The 18,624-nt window shown below is 42.8% G+C and overlaps 1 protein-coding gene across 1 annotated transcript in view; it reads right to left on the reverse strand.

The window, feature by feature from the left end:
• Positions 1 to 725: 725 nt before the first annotated feature.
• BTF3L4 (basic transcription factor 3 like 4) overlaps positions 726 to 18,624 on the reverse strand; it is a 37,001-nt gene continuing 19,102 nt past the window's right edge. Inside the window, exons 4-6 of the mRNA XM_069232673.1 lie at positions 17,609 to 17,810; positions 2,432 to 2,491; positions 726 to 1,200 (exon numbers count right to left, since the gene is read on the reverse strand). Of these exons, the coding sequence (XP_069088774.1) occupies positions 1,154 to 1,200; positions 2,432 to 2,491; positions 17,609 to 17,810 (309 nt within the window). The 3' untranslated portion in view covers positions 726 to 1,153. The remainder of the gene's footprint in view (positions 1,201 to 2,431; positions 2,492 to 17,608; positions 17,811 to 18,624) is intronic.

Below are 18,624 nucleotides of genomic sequence, written 5' to 3' on the forward strand. Positions count from 1 at the left end.
ACTCTTTGCAAATGTATCAATGGCCTACTTTTCACTCAACTCCTTCCTTCAAAGCAAAGCTCATACAACCATATAAACGATCACAAAAAATAAAGATCTGTAGCTATTCCTGTGTGAAGAGTACAGCTGTCACAGCAGAACATCTCCGAGATTACACAGGTCTATGCGCTGTTTCACCAAAGTCCTATAAAAACCCATGGATTACTCTTCTGCACCCCCCCCCCCCCCCGCACTCCCCACAAAGGCCTTGCCGAGCATGCTCTGCACGATTTTCATGTTGCAAATTGGCTTTTGGTCTTGACAGTGTTGTGTGTCTGGTAGAAAAAGGTCATGACTGAGGTGGCTTCTTTTTGCATCTTTGGAATATGTTGATAAAAACATAATAAATCGCTCCAAAACAAGAAATCATGAAAAGAGCCACCTATTTTCCCCTACCACTCCACACCCCACTGTCCCTAGAGGCACAACTGACGTAGTGGGGCAATAGTAGATCGTGTTTTCTTTATCCAAAAAGGCCAATAAATGTAAAAAAAAAAATATGACTGATAACGAGCAAAATATAGCTGACCAATGGAATTCAGTGATCAAATCTAGTTATAAAAAAAAGAATATTTTATTCTGTTTGCCCAAGTGCAAAAGCCAGGGTACAGAAAGAAATTGCACCGTTGAGATGCTGAAAGTTGTTAAAATACCTTTGAACAGGGAAAATAAAACAAAGTCGTGAATGTCTTAACATTGAGTTTATGATAGCTTTTACAAGCCTGTAACAAAGTAAAACACAATTTATCTCTGTTAAGGCCACCGCATTCAAAAAGGTACAATATGTTGGGAGGTAAGAAAGTTAAGATCCGTTAATTTATGCAAGGGGAAAAGTTAAATGCAACCCAATTTATATCCAAACAGCTCTCCACTGAAGACAAAACTCAAGCGTTACCAGTATTTCTCACTTTGACCAAAAAAATGCATCCTGGGAGTAAGTGCAAAATGCAAAATCAATCGACAGAAGAAAAAAATGCTGACCAAACAGCATCTTTAAAATACAAAATATTTATATTACTGAACTATTAACACGTGATGTTTATGTCTGAAAAACTTTGAAACCACACAGATGATTGTAAAATCAAGTCCATGGCTTCCAAGAAAGATTTCTAATTTAGTTTGCTTCATTCTTTGATGCTTCATCAAAATTTTCTACGAGATCTGGAAAGGAACAAAAGGGAAATTAATCAATATGGTCGAAACGAAACCTATTCTTGCATCTTATTTTCAAGACGCCATTTTGTGTAAAATAGCTTACACACAACAAATGCAATCCAATAACAAGCAGCACAAAAAACAGACTTAGTACAGTTTAAATTAAGACTAGCACCAAATAGGACGGAGTTGAAATATAGAAACACTAGGTTTGAAACTTCCCACAGATTCAGTAACACCAGTACCTTTCACAATAACTTGAAAAGGCATCCAAAGAGTAGAGATTTGTTGATTGTTCCTGTGAAACAGTACACACACAAAGAGGGTGGCAGCCACTGTCGCGGATAAAAGAGTGGAGAGCAAAACAAACGGATTCGAAATACACACACAACAAGTCCCTGAGTGATCCAACAATTTAAGAGACTGTGCTAGGGGAAAACATATTTCTGTTGGTCGGTGCAATAAAGTAAATGTCTAAAACCGCGATTGTAACTACCCCAAAACCATTTAACAGCCAGGTTCTGTGTAAAGACTTCAGAAACTGTAACAGCAAAAAGTGTACCACTATGGTTTTCACTTTCTTAAATTCAACCAGGTCATCGGACTCTCAAACTGTAATGGTCTCCAGGCACCTTATTTGACAAAGACATTTAATCTACAAAGCTGCACACTCATTTTTGACATGTAATGGCGCTAGCAGTACTTATGGTGAACATGTTTTCTACACATTCTAAAGGGCTTTGGCTCAGTCTACTTTAGCCACTCTTCTTTGGCGCAGGCATCTTCAGCCCTTCACTCAAGACATTCCCAAACGCATCCGGATCAGTCCACAGGAGCATTAGCCTCTTTCTATGGGCTATGACCTTCTATCTTGTTTGGAATGCAGGGGGGACTATTTTACATATGAAAAATACACCGATCTCACATTTAAATATTTGACTGACCACTGTAACTGGATTTTTCCTAGCTTTTGTCGGTACTCGGATGCTAGTTTAAGTTACTGGCTTGGCCCAAGTTAGTTTTTCTGTAGCTGCCCAGCATTTTGATGTCCACAATTCGACACTGAACATGCATTTAATTCTTGTATTATTCTAACAGACCTGCCTTTTTGATGAAAGGGGATTTGAGAGAGGGAATACAGAACATGTTTTCTTTGGTTATGGAGTACGAAATAGCTACTATATTTGTGCTTTTTAACTTTAGGCAAATTGTAGTCAACAGGGTGCTTTATAGTTACCTGGTACATCATCATCCTCTTCATCAATGTCTTCAGCTTTTGATGTTTTACTATCTGGCGCTGCAACAAAAAGAATTATATAGTTGCCATCACAAAGAAAATCACAAAATATCACAGAAAATTTGGATGCAGAGGAGGGATGGGTTGGTTTAGAGGGAGGAGGTACAAAATGATCACTGTAGCGGGGACTGGTTTTGTCAACTATACATAGGCATGTCAAATTGTAAATTTGCTTAGAATCACTCCTTAAACCTTCAGTAAAACCATGAGAAAGGATCATCAGTTCAACTAAGCTCTCTAGTTAAACACTAACTGCACCTGGAGAGTAAATTTGGATTTCTAGATTTTAAAATGAAATTAAGCAAAACAGAAATAAATGTAAAACTGCTAAAAAGTAAAAAAAAATCCATATTTAAACGTATCCTACCGTACTTGTTTAACTTGGTCTTCGCTAGGTAGTGAAAAGGGGGTTATATATAATAACAAATAAGACTCAACTATGATGCCGAACAACGCTTCAAATTTTGGGGATTTCTAAAATGTGAAATCTGACTTTTCCTAATTCTGTAGCTTTGCTTCTTACAACTATACATACTTTCCAATATTTCTGCTGTTGACCTTAAATCAAAGTTGGAAGATTACCAGCTCGGTGACAAAACAATATACCTTCAGGTACAGCTTTTTGGTGCAAGACCAAACATCTTGCCCGTGAAAGTGTCCAAAAGTGTTATCTACAGCCAATTATTGTAGTTCACTCACTAACCTACTTTATTACGTAACACTTTAAATATTCCTTGTTTGATGAGTCTTTTGTTAATCAACTCTAAGTGAGGGTTTAGAGGTCAAGACAATACCATGAAAATTGCTGTTAGAATCCGAATTCTAAACATTTTAGTCTGTGATAGAAAAGGTTTTGATCTTCTGAAAAGCCCGTCCTGTGCTGACAATCTCCACAAAATGTTTGGCCTAGTCTACTTGTGAAAAGGCTTTCACCTGATGTTGCGATGCCCCTCTCCTTCAAGCTGTAGTTTATTTCAATAGAACAATTTTTCTTGCCCAAATCTCCTGGCTCTGATCAGGAATGAAAGAGAACCTAACCTCTGCCAACAGTCTGACCAAGAGGCTTGCTGCCTTTTTATTGTCCCGAAGACACCTATTGTGTAGTCTGAACACTTTACAACACATGTTGCACTGCTTCCACTGCCATATTTAATGTTTTCCCACTACACTTCCAGTCTTAGTGCATCAGCTGGGATACTCAGCAATCTTATCTGAGATTTAAGATTTATATACGTAGTTTAGCTAAATGTCAAGCAGTGTCATGCCCTCAATCACCTTACTCTTCAATACCTCCAGCACGTTCACTGTTTGTGGTATCTCCAATTGCCCTTGTAGTGTTTGCAGTATGGTCGTCACCTCCAGGCCCTCTAATATCTACTCCACTGCATGTGGAACATTAGTTGTCTGATCAGCTAATTCTGAAAACACTGCATTAATGGATCGTATTAGAAATCTCTAACCTGATGTTAACATCGGTTTGTTATCTCCCTCTACTTGGTGCAAACTGTTCTCTTTACCTTGTGGTCCTGTCCACACCTGGGGTTGAGGAGGTCTTCATCCCTCGTCAGAAATGGCACTACGCATGTGTGGGGTAATCACAGTATCAAAATATGCACGTTTCAATTCTTATACAGGGCCAGGAGTTTCAACTGAACAGCCTAGCACAGCTTTGAGTGGAATTTGCACTGTTGGCCTCCTACAGATCACCACGTTTCTGCTCTGGCTCAGTCCCCAGTTCACTACTATTCATCCGGATTGTCTTCTCAAACCAGCCTCAGACCCGGTTTGATCAAAGTCTACAAGGTTTGTGTCTCTACACTTGGTATCTTTGGAGGGCTGACTCTCCCTCCACAGGCTATTTAGGATATTATCCTGATTTGTGTGTTTTAAGGGCTTGTTCCCACCAGCTTGGTTTCCAAACGCACTTGCACAACTGCTCCACGTTGCTGCTATGCAGGGCAGCTGGGAGGCCATTTCTCATCCACCACCGTATTCACTAAACAGTAATCATCCACAGAGGCATTAGAGTCTGTTATAGCTCTGCTCAGTGTCCAGTTACTATTAGTCCGAAGAGACCATGGGGGTACCTTATAAATACTTCTTTTCCTTTGTAAAGCAGGTAACACATTGCCTCACGTTTACATTTGATTTATAATACTGGGCAGAGAGAGTTCCCCACAATTTTCTAGGGGCGCGATGGAGGGGGTGAAGAAAATAGCTACTTACCTGTAACTGTAGTTCTCCAGTATTGGAATTTTAATTAGACTCACATGCTTGAATCCTTCGCCGTTGTCGTGATGAAGATCCCTGGGACTTTAGAAAAGCAATGTCTTAATGGACACACACATTGTAGCCCTTAGTTTAATATCATAAGTCATGTTCTTTTCTTTTTTTTTTTTTTTTAAGGACCAAACTATACAGTTAACTAATCAGGTGACACCAGCCTTTAGAACCACCCTGAGAGAAGCTGCCTTCCCTCACATTTTCTAAGCACTAAATATATATCTATATCTACACCTATCCTTGAGGGAAATAAAGGTAAGTTTCTCTGGGTGGGTGGGTCACATGTAAATCTATGAAAGATTCAAATACAGGAGAACTATAGTTACAGGTAACCATTTCCTTACTCCAGTATTGGAACTTTCATAGTTCATATGCTTGGATCAGAATAGTAAGCAGTAAACATTTTAGTATTTTCCGATTTCTCTCTCTCTCTATATATATATATATATATATATATATATATATATATATATATATATATATATATATATATATGTGCATAACTGAGTATGTGGCCGGTGGGAGAATGGAAAAGGTTTGTCTTTATTGATGTCTTAGCACTGCCTGTCCCATTGTGCATTTCAGGAATTCCATATCCAAACAGTAGTGTTGTGTGAAGTTGGATGCATTCTTTCGTGTTGCTGCACGGCAGATGTGAGGCAATTATATTCCTTCAAACAATGACATGGAAGTGAATATAGACCTGTTGAAATGTGCATGCACTGCAGAGCTCAAAGGCCGGCCCACCTTTTGATGACAAAAAAATAGCACTATAAATCCATCTGGATATACTCTTATTACAGGACAATCCTTTCTAGGTGCACTGTAGGCTACAAAGAGCCAATTTGTTTACCGGAAGGCTTTAGTCTTGTGTAAGTAGAAGTGGATGCATCTTTTGAGATCTAGCGAGCGCAGGGCTAATTCCGCTGCAGTCTGAGGATTAAAAAGGATGATTTAAGGGTTACAGGCTCATTGAGATGAGTCAGAGGGGACTTTAGGAATTCATTTTGGATTAGTACGTAAAATGAGAATCTTTCCTTAATTGGAGGAAAGGTTGTTGGATAGTAAAATGACTGAATCTCACTAACCCTACATGCAAACATGAGCAGTAGAGCCACCTTCCAGGAAAGATATGTCCACTCTATGGATGGGCTCAAACAAGCTTTCATCAATTGTTCTAATACAATGTTGAGCTGCCATGTCGGAGGAGGGGCTCCGAGAAGGGGGAGCAAGGGGGCGGGGGGTGTGTGCTCTGAACAATCCCATGAGAAATGGCTTAATGAGCCTGTCTGACCATAAAGATGGTTTATCTGATGATCTTCTGAAACTGGAACTAGCAAGGTGCACCTTAATGGAAGTGTGCGCCAATCTCTACTGCACTAGAACCAATAGGTAGGGCAAAATCTCTAGAGATGGGATGCACTTTAGCAGTTGCACACCACAGAGCCTCTTCCATTTCAGGCGGCATGCTTTGTTAGCCCTATCCGCCCGCACCTTGGCGAGTATGTCTCTGTAGTCCTTTGGAATATTCAGATAACCAAATTCTTGGAATTCAAGAGCCAGGCTGATTGACTGAGGGAGCTGGGATCCAGATGCCAAACATGTCCCTAGCTCATCCTCAGTAACGATGGGAATCGGTTTGAGCCTGATGGGAGGATGCACAGACAATGGGAAAAGCTGTGTACCAGTGCTAAAGCAGCCATGCAGGGGCTATTAGTATGATCTGTCAGGGTTCAGCTTTCATCTTGAGCACCCTTGGAAGAAGAGGAATCGGAGGAAAGGTGCACGTAAATATACCAAACCTTGCCCTTGAAAATAAATTCCTCCCCAAAACCAGATAGGGATGACAGCTTGCGAAGAACTGGTATTTGGTGTTCTGTGGGGTCGCAAAGAGATCCATACTCTGCTTGCCCCACAGGGAAAGAGAGTCTAGCATTCCCTGGTCCGATTCCCACTCGTGACAAGTGGTGCTCATCCTGCTTAGGGCATCTGCTATTGTGTTCTGGTGTCCTGGCACATGTTCCACCTTCAGGTGTACTGGGTGACACAACAGCTACAGATTAGCTGAACCTCCTGAGACAGTAGGCAAGATAGAGTTCCTCCCTGTTTATGTAGTGCATTGTTGCTGTGCTGTCTGTTCTGACAAGCACCATAGGATGTTTGATCCTGGAAAGGAAGGCTTGCAGTGCCAGTTATACTTAACACTAGAAGATTTCTGTGACAGCCACTTGCCACCGACCTGAAGGTCACCTTCCCATCCATCTAGGGACGCATCCGCTGATATAACTAGTGGGGAGGTTTGAGGTATGAATGGAAGACCTACAGATATTTGCAGGGTTTGTCCACCAGTCGAGACACTTGACTATGAACGGAGTTACTTCAATGATATCCACGAACAAGCCTGTCGCTTGTTTCCACTGGCTATCCAGTGCTCCCTTAAGAGGAAGCATATGTAGCCGACAGTACGGTAGAAGATGGATACATGAGGACAACCAGCCTAGGAGAGATTTCTAAAGGCGAACGGTATGGGACTTGTGTAGTTGTCCTGCTAGGGTTAAATTTCACTCTAGGGTAGGCCGTATAGAGGCTTGTACCAACTACGGCTCCCAAGAAGGTTATTTTCCATGATAGGTGGGGCACTGATTCGTCTGGGTTGAGAGTGACCCTTAGCTCGAAGAGGTATAAAGTATCTATCTGTGGTGGAAAACTTTGCAGAGTGTTTGGTGGGAGCGTTCAACAAACAGTCGTAGAGGGAGGAAAAGACTTGATGCCTCGGATATCAGAGAAGCTGTGACTGGTGCAAAGCATTTGGTGAAGATGCAGGGAGCAGACTTTAGACCAAAGAATAAGACTCTGAATTGAATGATTGCCACCTACAGTAAACCACAGGTATTTTCTGTGCCTCTGGTGAATGGATATGTGAAAATAAGCATCTTGGAGGTCAAGGGAAGTCTTGTAATCCCCTTTGTTGAGGAGCAGCAAAATATTTTGGACTGTGACCATGCGTAACTGTGGTTTCTTGAGACATTTGTTAAGTTCTCTGAAGTCTAGAATTGGTCTCCATCGTCATGACCTTCTGTCGGATTAGGAAGAAACGGGAATAGAAACTTTTTCCCTTTGGGGAGGAGGGAATTCTATTGCCCATTTTTTTTTTTTAACATGGTCTTTACTTCCAATTTGAGCAAGTGTATATGTTTTGCACCCCTGGTTGGGGTGGGGTTAGATGGGGGTCTTTGTACAAATTCTAAAAGGTGTCCAAATTAAACTAGTTCTAGGACCAATTGGCCTGTAGTTATCTGCCTCAATTGATGTAGGAGTTTTGTAATTCTCCCTGGTACCCTGGATTGGGGAGGAATTGTGGTAGCTGGCTTCAAGTTGCAGTCATTGTCTGAGGGAGGTGTCTTTGACCTTCTGTGCGGACTCTCCCCTTGGAGAAGGTTGATTGTACGCAGCAGCGGGTGGTCATCTCTGATGATACTGAGATCAAATCTGTTGAGTACTGGAGGAGTATGCTTGATACTAATACTGGCGATATCCTCCACGAAAGGCAGGTTGACCTCTTCCCCTAGCACCGTGAAAAAGCATTTTCCTGTACTGCAATGTGTCTAGCGACCCAGCAGTGTATGTCAGATTTGATAGTTGGGAGAGCCTCATCCACATGCTTCCCAAACAAATCATCTTGATCATATGCCTAGTCCAGTATCTTTGTTTGAACTTCTGGTCTGAAGTTGGTAGCCTTAAGCTATCGATAACCGCGTAGTACTGCCACTCCTGCCAGCTGTCTAAATCAGTAGAGGCTAGGGCACTGTCCATTTCAGAGGAAGAACACTGGCCTTCCAGCAACACCTTCTTTGCTTCCACTCTGATGTTATTGGGGAGCTCCTCCAAATATTGGGACATACCTGACCATAACTCTTCGATACCTGCTGAGGCGCACCAAGTAATTTGCAGCTCTAACAGGCAGGGCAGACATTGCCGAAAAGCACTTGCCTATTTTATCAAGAAGTCTGCAGTCTTTATCAGGTGGTGCTGTCAGAGGTGTGGAGGGATTTCTTGTTCTGCATTGTGGTGCCTGTGAGTTGACCAAATCAGGTTTAGGCTGACCTATTAGGCAGGAGCATCTTCTGGGGATCTGTACTCCTTGTCCAGTTTGGGCAATAATGCAGGTACTGTAGCTGGACTATGCATAATCTTTAAGCTGTACTCCACACAGTCTAAAATGGGAACGGCCCTGGCTGTTTTCCGATAAGGCTCTTTGAATTTACACAGAAATCAGTCCTGTTGTGCATCAGCCATGGGCAAGTCGAATCATGTGGCAGCTTACTCTAAGAAGTTGTGGAAACCTATGTCTACCGGAGATGATTCAACTATAGGTGGTGTTGGGGATGCTGGTGTGGGCAAGACTGAATCATCCCATTCATCCTGATGTGTCCGAATGTTACCTTCTCTCTTCCTCAGAAGATATTGGGTTCTGTAGAGGCACCACCAGTTGAGAGCAGTGTGATTGGCACTGTAGGCAAACACTGGCTGAGGAGGAAGCGTTTGAGGGGGGATTTTAGCATTTGCAGAGGCTGGACCCTGCTGCGCAGGAGTAACTACTGAAAGGAAACGTGCTCTAAAAACCTGCTAACACTGATTGTAGATCCGATATAAGGACTGACGGAACGCATATCATGTCTTGTTGATACTGTTGAGGTTGACATTCTTGCGAGTAATGTTGCTGATATTATTACTCTTCTTCCTCGGAGTAGTCTTGATATTTGGCATGCAGCTCAGATGGACTCTTTGCCGGTCCACAAAGGTCAGTCTCATCAGATTCGTCATCCAGCTGTTGGGATGGCAGGTGTGCCGACACCTTAATTGGTGCGGTTATAGATGGTGTCAGTTGTGTAGGTTTCAAAGATTTCAGTCTTATTTGGGTTGCCAATGTTGCTTTTGTCAAGAATAGAGGGAGGCCCGTGGGTCTTCGCCTCCTTGGTGTTTGAATTATCAATTTAGGGAACCCATCTTAGTTAAATCAGTGTAGGCAATTGCCCTGTCTATGGTGGAGGCGTTAACAGTCCTGTCAACGATAGTGGCAATGGGAGCGTCAAGGTGATGATTGTCAGCAGGAGCGTTGTTGAGTGCTGGCGGGATGACTGTAGTCAGAGAGGGAGTGGACGATGATGTAATGGTTATTGTTGATGGCAATGAAGTCTGTATCATTGATGACTTCAACGTGCACAAAGACTCGATTGACACTGATAGTGACAGCAGAACTCAGTAGAGACTGTACAGTGCTCTCGCAGACGGAAATACCGTAAACTGTGCAAAAGCTCTTTTTTTTTTTTTTTTTAGGTATGCGGCCTTAGTTTGTGGCGTTGGAGGCTGTGAACTCTGTAGATTTTCGAGGGGCAATCTGACTTCTTTGGATACTGATGAGGCAGTATGGCACGTTTACGAGGTGACTGAGGGGCTGCGATATTGGACAGTTCTTAGCAGATTTTTTGGGTTGCCTTTTTAAGGGGTTCTGAAGAGGCAGCGGTGCCTGCAACCTCTCTGGCATGCTTCACTGGTGTTCTAGAAGATGTAGTGGATAAACTTTCATGTTCTAATACTGGAGTAATTAATGTTTGAAAGATACTGGTATGCAAGTTAAAAAAATTTTTTTTAATGAAGTTGAAAGTAATAAATCCAGTCAATGAAAGCAAGCTGCTGTGTCAATGTAGCCTTGGTACTGAGCAGCTTATCAGCACCAAGTACAGATTTCATCAAGGAGGCTCGTCCACCCGCTACTGAAATATCAGTAATGAGCAAGAGTGTGGTGAAAATTGTAAGGAGTAGCCTGTTGAAACTCTTCCCTGCCTTTAGGGCAATGAAAGCCAAAAAAAAGAAGAGCTCCAAGGCCACGTGGCATCTCCTGCTTTTTTATTCACAGTGTGAACTAGAAAGGCAATGCAAACCGCATTGTTTGACTGATGCCTGACAGTAAGGAATATGTTACCCTGCAAGCATTTGTTCGCGACATGTAGACTGTAGATTGACATGCTCTGCATTCTCCTGCAATCTAATGTTGGGTGTGAAAGTTGTTTTTTTCCCCCCCAAAGTCTTTCAAATCACAAGGTCAAGTGACTCCTCCTCTTGGCGATAATGCACATGGACATCGACTACATTGTTAGATTGTTTTCCCGCAAGCAGGTGAGAAAGGAGTGTAAAGTGTGTGCAAATAATGCAACAGCCATTAGAAGTGTAAATGTATAAGGAAACCACAACGGACACAGGTATCTGGGGAAGAGGGTGGATGCATGTCTACAGCACTACATGCCACAAACAGATGCATATAGGGTAAGTAATATTCCATCCAATGGCATGTGTGGCTGTAAATACACATGCTCTGCATAGACTGTAAAGCAGTTCCACCACCTCCCCTTGAAGCGGTGGCTAACCCGTCAGTTTTGCGTTGATTTGGAATATAGCTATCCATCTGGCTATATCTAATTTGGATACAGGGTTGTCTGTCTGATGGTGAAAAGGCAGCAAAGTTGATTAGACTTTCTGAAAGTTTTAGTTCTTTCAATTCAGAACATGAGTGCTCTTTTAACATCTAATGTATAAAGACTTCTTTCTGCAAAAGAATTAGGTTGAGGGAAAAATAATTGGCAACTCAATGTATTGGTTAAGGTGAAATTGAGACACTACCTTAGATAGAAATTCTGGGTTGGAGCAGAGAACCACCTTGTCTCTATTTGGAAGAAGGGTTCTTCTAAAGTTAAAGCCTCCAGCTCACTAACATGCCTAAACAAAGTGATAACGACTAAGAATGCCACCTTCCAAGAAAGAAATTTAAGGCGGCATGAGTGTAGGTGGTTCAAATGAGGAACCCATGAGACTAATAAGGATATTAAGGTTCCAGGAGAGTGCTGGAGGAACCCTTGGTGAAATAACCGGAGTCCTTCCATGAAGGCTTTGATGACTGGAATTTTAAACACAAACGTACGGTCTATTTTGGAGGTAGGCAGCCATTGCAGCAAGATGTAACCATATGGAGGCGTACGCTAAGTTTGCCTTTTGTAAGTGAAGCAGACTGGGTCTATGTCCTTACGAATGTTCATACATTCTGGTGGTAAGTTAAGGTAACCACACTGACCTCGGACACCAATTGCTAGGTTTAGGGGTCTGGGCGCCCGATTTGCCCTTGATTCAGTGTGAGAAGAACAGGCGTGTTGGGGAGTTTCTTGTGTGGAACTACAGAGGTCTCAAAGTGTTGCGAACCAAGGCTGACGCGCCCAAGTGGGAGCTACTAGAGTCAATGCAAGAGAAGTTTGTTTCAAACCAGAAATGGAAGGAGTGGCAGAGGCAGAAAAGCATAAGCAAACATCCCTAACCAACTCAGCTATAGTGTGTAGCCCTTGGATAGAGGATGTAGAAACCTGGAGGCGAAGCTGGGCATTTTGCGTTTTCTGTTGTGGTGAAAAGGTCTATTTGGGGGATACCCCCCAATTCTGGAAGTATGTTTGGTAGACTTGTGGGTGGAGTTCCCATTCATGGACTTGTTGCTGTATCCTGCTTAGCAAGTCTGCAAATTTGTTGTCTGCTCAGAATGCACTCCGCCAACAGGTTAATAATGTGATGTAGAGCCCACTTCAAGATGGTCAGAGACAAGTGATAAGTCGTGAAGACTGCACCCCCCTGTTTTTGTAGGTAATACACATGGCTGTTTTATTGTCCGTCTGGACTAGGACAACCTTGCGAGACAGGTGAGGTAGGAACGTTTTCAATGCTAGGAGAACAGCTTGAAGCTCTAGGTAGTTGATGTGTAGAGATGGACGTTTGGCATCCAAGAGACCCTGTAGTTTGGCATCCCAGCGACTCTGTAGTCTGAGGTTTTGTAGGTGAGCACCCCATCCTGTCTGTGATGAGGGTCGCAAGTGTGACATTGGGGAAAAGGGTCCAAAAAAGGCCACCCTTTCAACAGGTTGTTGCGGTTTCACTATTGCAGAGAACAGCGAGGGTGGTGGTCTACCAACACTAGATCCTCTAACTAACCCTGTGGTGGGAACCACTGATGAGCTGGACATTCCTGTAATGGACACATAGGTAGCCTTGCATGAGGAACTATGGCAATGCAAGAAGCCATCATTGCTAGCAGACGCATAACCGTCCTCACTGAGTTTCTGGTCGGTCTGAAACGGAGGCAATGTTGTTTGAAAATTTAGAATTTCAGCAGGAAACCTAACTGTGTTCAGGGCTGCTCCCAAATATGGTTGAAATATGTAGAGGTTGCAGGTGAGATTAGGGGACGTGGATAGTAAACTGTAGATTGTGAAGAAGATCTACTGTCATCTGAATGTTGTTGGCACTGATGTGTAATGACGGATAAGCCAGTCGTCTAGGTTAAGAGACTAAGTGGACATTGTCTGTGCAGATGATCTGAGTTACTGCCTCCGTAGAGGTAGATTTATAGGCCCCACGGTAGGTTGGGCGACAAATCTTTGCTAAGGTAGCGTCTACCTGCAGACAAAACACATGCTCTGTCAAATGGCATGTTAAGGACAGCCTGTTGGATCTCTTGTTTGAAGGCAGAACACCATAGGCAAGTGTGTCACCTTAGGAGAATGCTTGTGCTAACTCCCAGTGCTGCAGTATCTTCTGCATCCAGGGCACAGCAAATAGGTGTTGATAATAATTTGCCCCATTACAGTTTGTGGACTCCTTTTCCTAAGCTCTTCTGGGAGGTACAGAGTAGCTCCTCCATTTTGATCCAGTGAGCCCTATCGGAGTGTGCTAGTAGAGCCTGGGGAGCAGGTGATAGGCCAATGGCTGGCAGCCTAGCGGCCACTCTTTACCCCGCAGCATCTATTTGCTTGCCTTCTTGTGTAGTTCTACACTGTGGAAAGCTGCCGCTCTCGCAATGACCCCATGGTAAGATGTTGTGTCATTAAGCGGGGAAGGGAGAGCTCAGGAAAGACCAGGGTCGTTCACTGAATTGGGATCTGTGTAATACATGTTCCATGGGTCTGCATCCCCTTCTACCGCCCCACGCCCAACCCACCAGCATCCGATTGTGGCGACCCCTGAGAGGATATGTCAAGGGGGTCTTAAGGTAGAGATAATGGTTGAGGAGAATGAGGTGGTGGTAGAAGTGGCAGCTGAGGGCATGACGTTCGAAGCAGTTGAGAGGATCTGGCCATGGCTGGGAAGCAGTCGTGGACCCGTAACCTCTGATTGTAGGACTGTTGAAGTGGAATATTTTTTTGGTCAGCTTGGCTGGAAGGGCAGGTGCAGGGTTGCAGTACTCACTCGATGAGCAGATAGAAGGTCCTGCTCTTAGACAGTTGGTTGTTCTTGAGAGTGTTTCTTGCTGAAGATGTCAGGAGTGTCATCCAAGGCCCTTTGCAACATCAAGGAGGCAAGTCCTGTGGTCCTGGAGTGTCTCCTTCGACCAAAATGATTTACACACGTTGCAGTCTGCTTCTTTGTGGTCTAGGAAGAGAGAAATTGAAAACGAGGGTTGGTCCATGTGTAGGTATCTCGCATGACAACGCAGGCTGAACCTAAAAGGCTTGTGTTCCACTACCAGCAAAACGTCTTCAGAGGGGTTGGTAATAACGGCGAAGGTAAGCCTGGAGGGCTTTCGGTTGAACAAGGGTGAACCGGCAGAGTTTGAGGGGCAAATGCAGAAAAACAAAACAATACTGTTGAAGAGAATTGAGAAGCAAAGAATCGAAACGAGATGAAGCATGGAACGAAGGCACATACATCTGAACGACGGCAGAGAGAAAACAAAACTAACAATGGACTTGATGCCCAGGTGCCCTATCACCGAGAGGAGAAGTTACTCGACCTCGTGACTCAAAAGAATTCTACAAAGAAAATCAACCTGCACAACTCTGGAACCAATAATGGATGGCAGGAGTACGAAGACCATGTGTACCTACATCCACACATACCGTTGAACCTGTTACCCAGCTTAGTAGAGCCCTGTGCTGTTCTGCAGCAACATCTGCACGTTAGACACCGAGCTATGGAGAAGCTACTGGGTCAGCCAACGGGCTTGCAAGTGGATGAGCCATGCAAGCACTGCAGCAATGAGGGGTATCACAATGTACAGGAGACTGACCAGGTGGCACCAACTTCCTAACCTTAATGGCTCCTAAACTGGTGCTCCAAGGGCTGCCCGGCCCCATCCCTTCTTCCAAACTGATCTTGACTGACCAATATAGATTTTAGTGTGGGACCCTGCTATTTTCCCCACTACCTACTTGGATCCGGCTCCCCAACTCTGGGCAGAACACATACACACAGCCCTCTCTTAAGTATGGTGGTCTCATGTGCCAATCTAACAGTAGTGAATGCAGTGACCTTTGCCTGTAGGAGGGTTAACCAAGGTGTGGACTCTGCATGCTCCTGTGGCAGATACTTGGCCTCCAGATCCCTACATGGGGTTGGGGCAAGCAAACGAGGAAAGGAGTTTGCCCATACTTCCCCGACGCCCTTCCCAGTCCCACCCATAATGCCTGACAGCATCAGCCCCTGCAAGAATCCCCTCCGATGGAGCCTCCTAGTTGTGGCCAACTTTTTGCACAGTTCTTGAACACAAAATGGACTTGGAACACTGAAATCAACCTGCTTCATGTACAGACTAGCTGAGAACTTATAGTATTGATCTAGCTTAAGTATAGAAGGTTGCTCTCAACAAAACCATGTTTTTTTGTACTTATCCATATGAAAAAGCACCCTAGTGTGCAGCTACTCCTGCAGAATGGATTTCAAACTGTAGTCGTCATAAATCGTGCAATATCGTAATATTCCTAATCTGGAGTACATAGTATGTTGTTTAGGGTACATAACTTTTTGTTCATGGGGTCAATATCCTTTGTAGCCAACATGTAGAACTCTTAGCTAGAGGAATCGGACCACTGCCATCTATTGAGGCTGGGAAGATCGCTAAGAAGGGGAGGTACCTGGATCCAATGTGCAGGACCTTTCAAGACAGTTGAGCGGCGCAACAATTCTTTAACACTACTGTTCTATCAATCAACAACTAGACTGGTTTATTAAATCTCGAGCCTGCTGCTTCTGGCTTAAAGGGCCACACTGTGTGGCTGAACTGCCCTGAGCTTGCACATAGTAAGTGCACTGGAGAACTTTGCAGAGAACCTAGTGAAGATGGGCTTTACACATCTTTGCGTCACATTTCAAGCATCTTTATAGATCTATACAAAGTTCTGATGGAACAATTCCTGGAACGCCTATAGTTCCTGCACACTTCAATACCTGATGAGTATATGCTAGAAGAGAAGCTTACAGTGAAATTTATAGAACAGCTATTAGTCATTGGAAACTGAAATGTTCTTGTCACAAACAATTTAATTCTTAGCTTTAGATTCACAAACCAATGCCATAGGAATGACCTACAAGGATAGCAGAGCACTATATACAGAGGATACTCTTATTTATCACAAGCCCTGAACCACACAATACCAAGACTTCTGTCTAAGTTTAAAAGCACTCAGTCACCACTTGATTTTAGGATAAACTAGTGCATGCAATGGCTAGTAAACAATTAGTGGACCGGTCTACTTGCAAGTTACAATCTAATTATCAATGATGATGGATTCTACTACTGGGTAGTGAAATCTCCAATTTTAGTTAATGGAACACAATTGTAATGCTCTAAACAATTTTACTTGCGATTTTGGACAAGGGGTAGCTTCCAACCCTATCCTTAATGGCTATCGTTTATTTAAGATAACGTCCCCGCCACAATTACTATGTTTTACAAAACACTTCCTATTTATTAAAAACAAAAAAAATTAACAAAAAAAAACCCCACACATTTTGGGCTTGAAGGCCCAGCAAACTGTCTCAAGCTACACCATTCAGTATATGAACACTTTACTTTCTCTTCTAGAGATCCATCACGAAGATATCCCCACCATAATAACCTTTGAGCTCTGCTGCTTCCTCAACGGTATCAGAGCCTCCCCTATGTGCTGACATGGAACAGGGAGCCTAAAGTTTAGTTCTCCAAAACAGTAGGGCTCAAGTCTCGAATTTCTTTTTCAAAAACAGCGCATCAGGCTTCTTCACGGTGCAGAGGCAAACACTGGTTACAAATATGTGCTTATCAATCCATACTATATTAGTCCTCAGACACTGACCAGTAGAATTAGGAGCCACAGTGTTAAAAAAAGAATTAAATACAAGCATGTAAGATGGTGCAAATTTGTAAAACTGACACTTCTAATTTCTAGTACAGAACTAGTCAGCACCCCATACAGCCAAGGACAGTGACCAGAGTACTGTTAAATGCTTATTTCGGAGTAAATATAAACTGTACACACACTATTTTCTAGGTGACCTGCTCATTAGCTCACAAAACCTGACATTTGGCTTAACTTTTTTGCTAGCCTTTACATGAACAGCCTTGCAAAACAAATTTAGAAGCAGAAGCACTTTGCCTGCTTAAAGCCATCTGAGAGAAATTAGGTATTTAGTTGAGATACCAAGTAATCAGTTGTTCACTAATTCAAAACAATCATGACACACCTACGTGTATAACCTCCCTCCCCCCACCCGTACCCCAAAAACCCAGAATCCATGGCATACTAAACTCAATACGTCTTCAAATGTTATCACCCTATGGCAATACCAGAGATGTTAATTCTTTAAACAAATGGGAGCTGAAACCACTATGGTTGGAAGTAAACTGATCAGTGCTCGAACCAGTCTCTTCAGACAAGCCTAGACTAAAGGGAAATTTAGTTTAGGATCCACGGCTAGTTCACAAAGAAAACCCATTTTTCAATGACTTAACATACTAACATGAAAGTTATGAGATACTACACATACCTTGTCTTGGAAACGTTTCCGCTAACTTCCTAAGACTCGATAAACTGTCTGCGCCGAGTTGACTTAAAATGCCAGGAAGCATTTCTGTGATTTGTTTAGGCTCTGCATGCCCAGTAATTGCAAAGGTGTTAGCCGAAAGAGAAGCCTGGACCTTTGGGTTATTGAAATGAATAACTGTTCCATCATCTTTTATCATGTTCACCTGTCAACATACAAAAAAAAACAAGGCACGAATGATGGATTTAAAAAAAAAACAAAAAAAAAAAACACTGCACTGATTCTCAGCTTCAACGTGTTTATCAAGTCAGTCACAAAAGAGAACACTGAAACTCAGAAAACACATTTAAATGTTTATGGTACAAAGACTTGCATAGTTTTAAACAGTTGAGAGAGCTTACAATTTACCTACCTTATCAAAATGGGTAACTTATGGCTACTAGTACCTTGCATTCTGGTCTCCCAATGCACACAAGCAAAACCACAAATTCTAAAGTCAATTGGTAAAACTACCAGCTCCAGAACACTGGTTACTTGAAATTAGTACAGCTGCTGTGCACTACTATTGCAGAGCTAATGAGGTGTCAAAAATAGACACCACGACAAGACATACAAAGCCCAATAGAAATTATTTTAAAAGTGTAAACACGGAAGCAATATTTTTGTAGCATCAGGGTTCACTGGCAGAATTTGCATGTTTAAGTGCTGCACCACCATGCGGAGTGTGTTACATTCCCATGCACTTAGAAGAATGGGAGTGTGTGACTCTGCAATGCAGTGCATGGTACTACCGTAGCAGGAATATGTCCATAAGTTGGTTTTTCAGGGTTGTGTATCAGTTCCTAATTTTTGATGTAGGTTACCATCTGGAACACGATTTAAAAAAAAAAAAAAAAAAACACACAAATAAGCACAATGCAGCTACCACAAGTTTTAAGGGCAAATGTTGCCCTGGCCTACCATTTGTACAAGCCAGTGAAAAAGTAGATAATCACAACCTACCAATAGATTCTACTCGA

This window comes from Pleurodeles waltl, chromosome 4_2, assembly GCF_031143425.1.
Source record: "Pleurodeles waltl isolate 20211129_DDA chromosome 4_2, aPleWal1.hap1.20221129, whole genome shotgun sequence".
NCBI lineage: Eukaryota > Metazoa > Chordata > Amphibia > Caudata > Salamandridae > Pleurodeles > Pleurodeles waltl.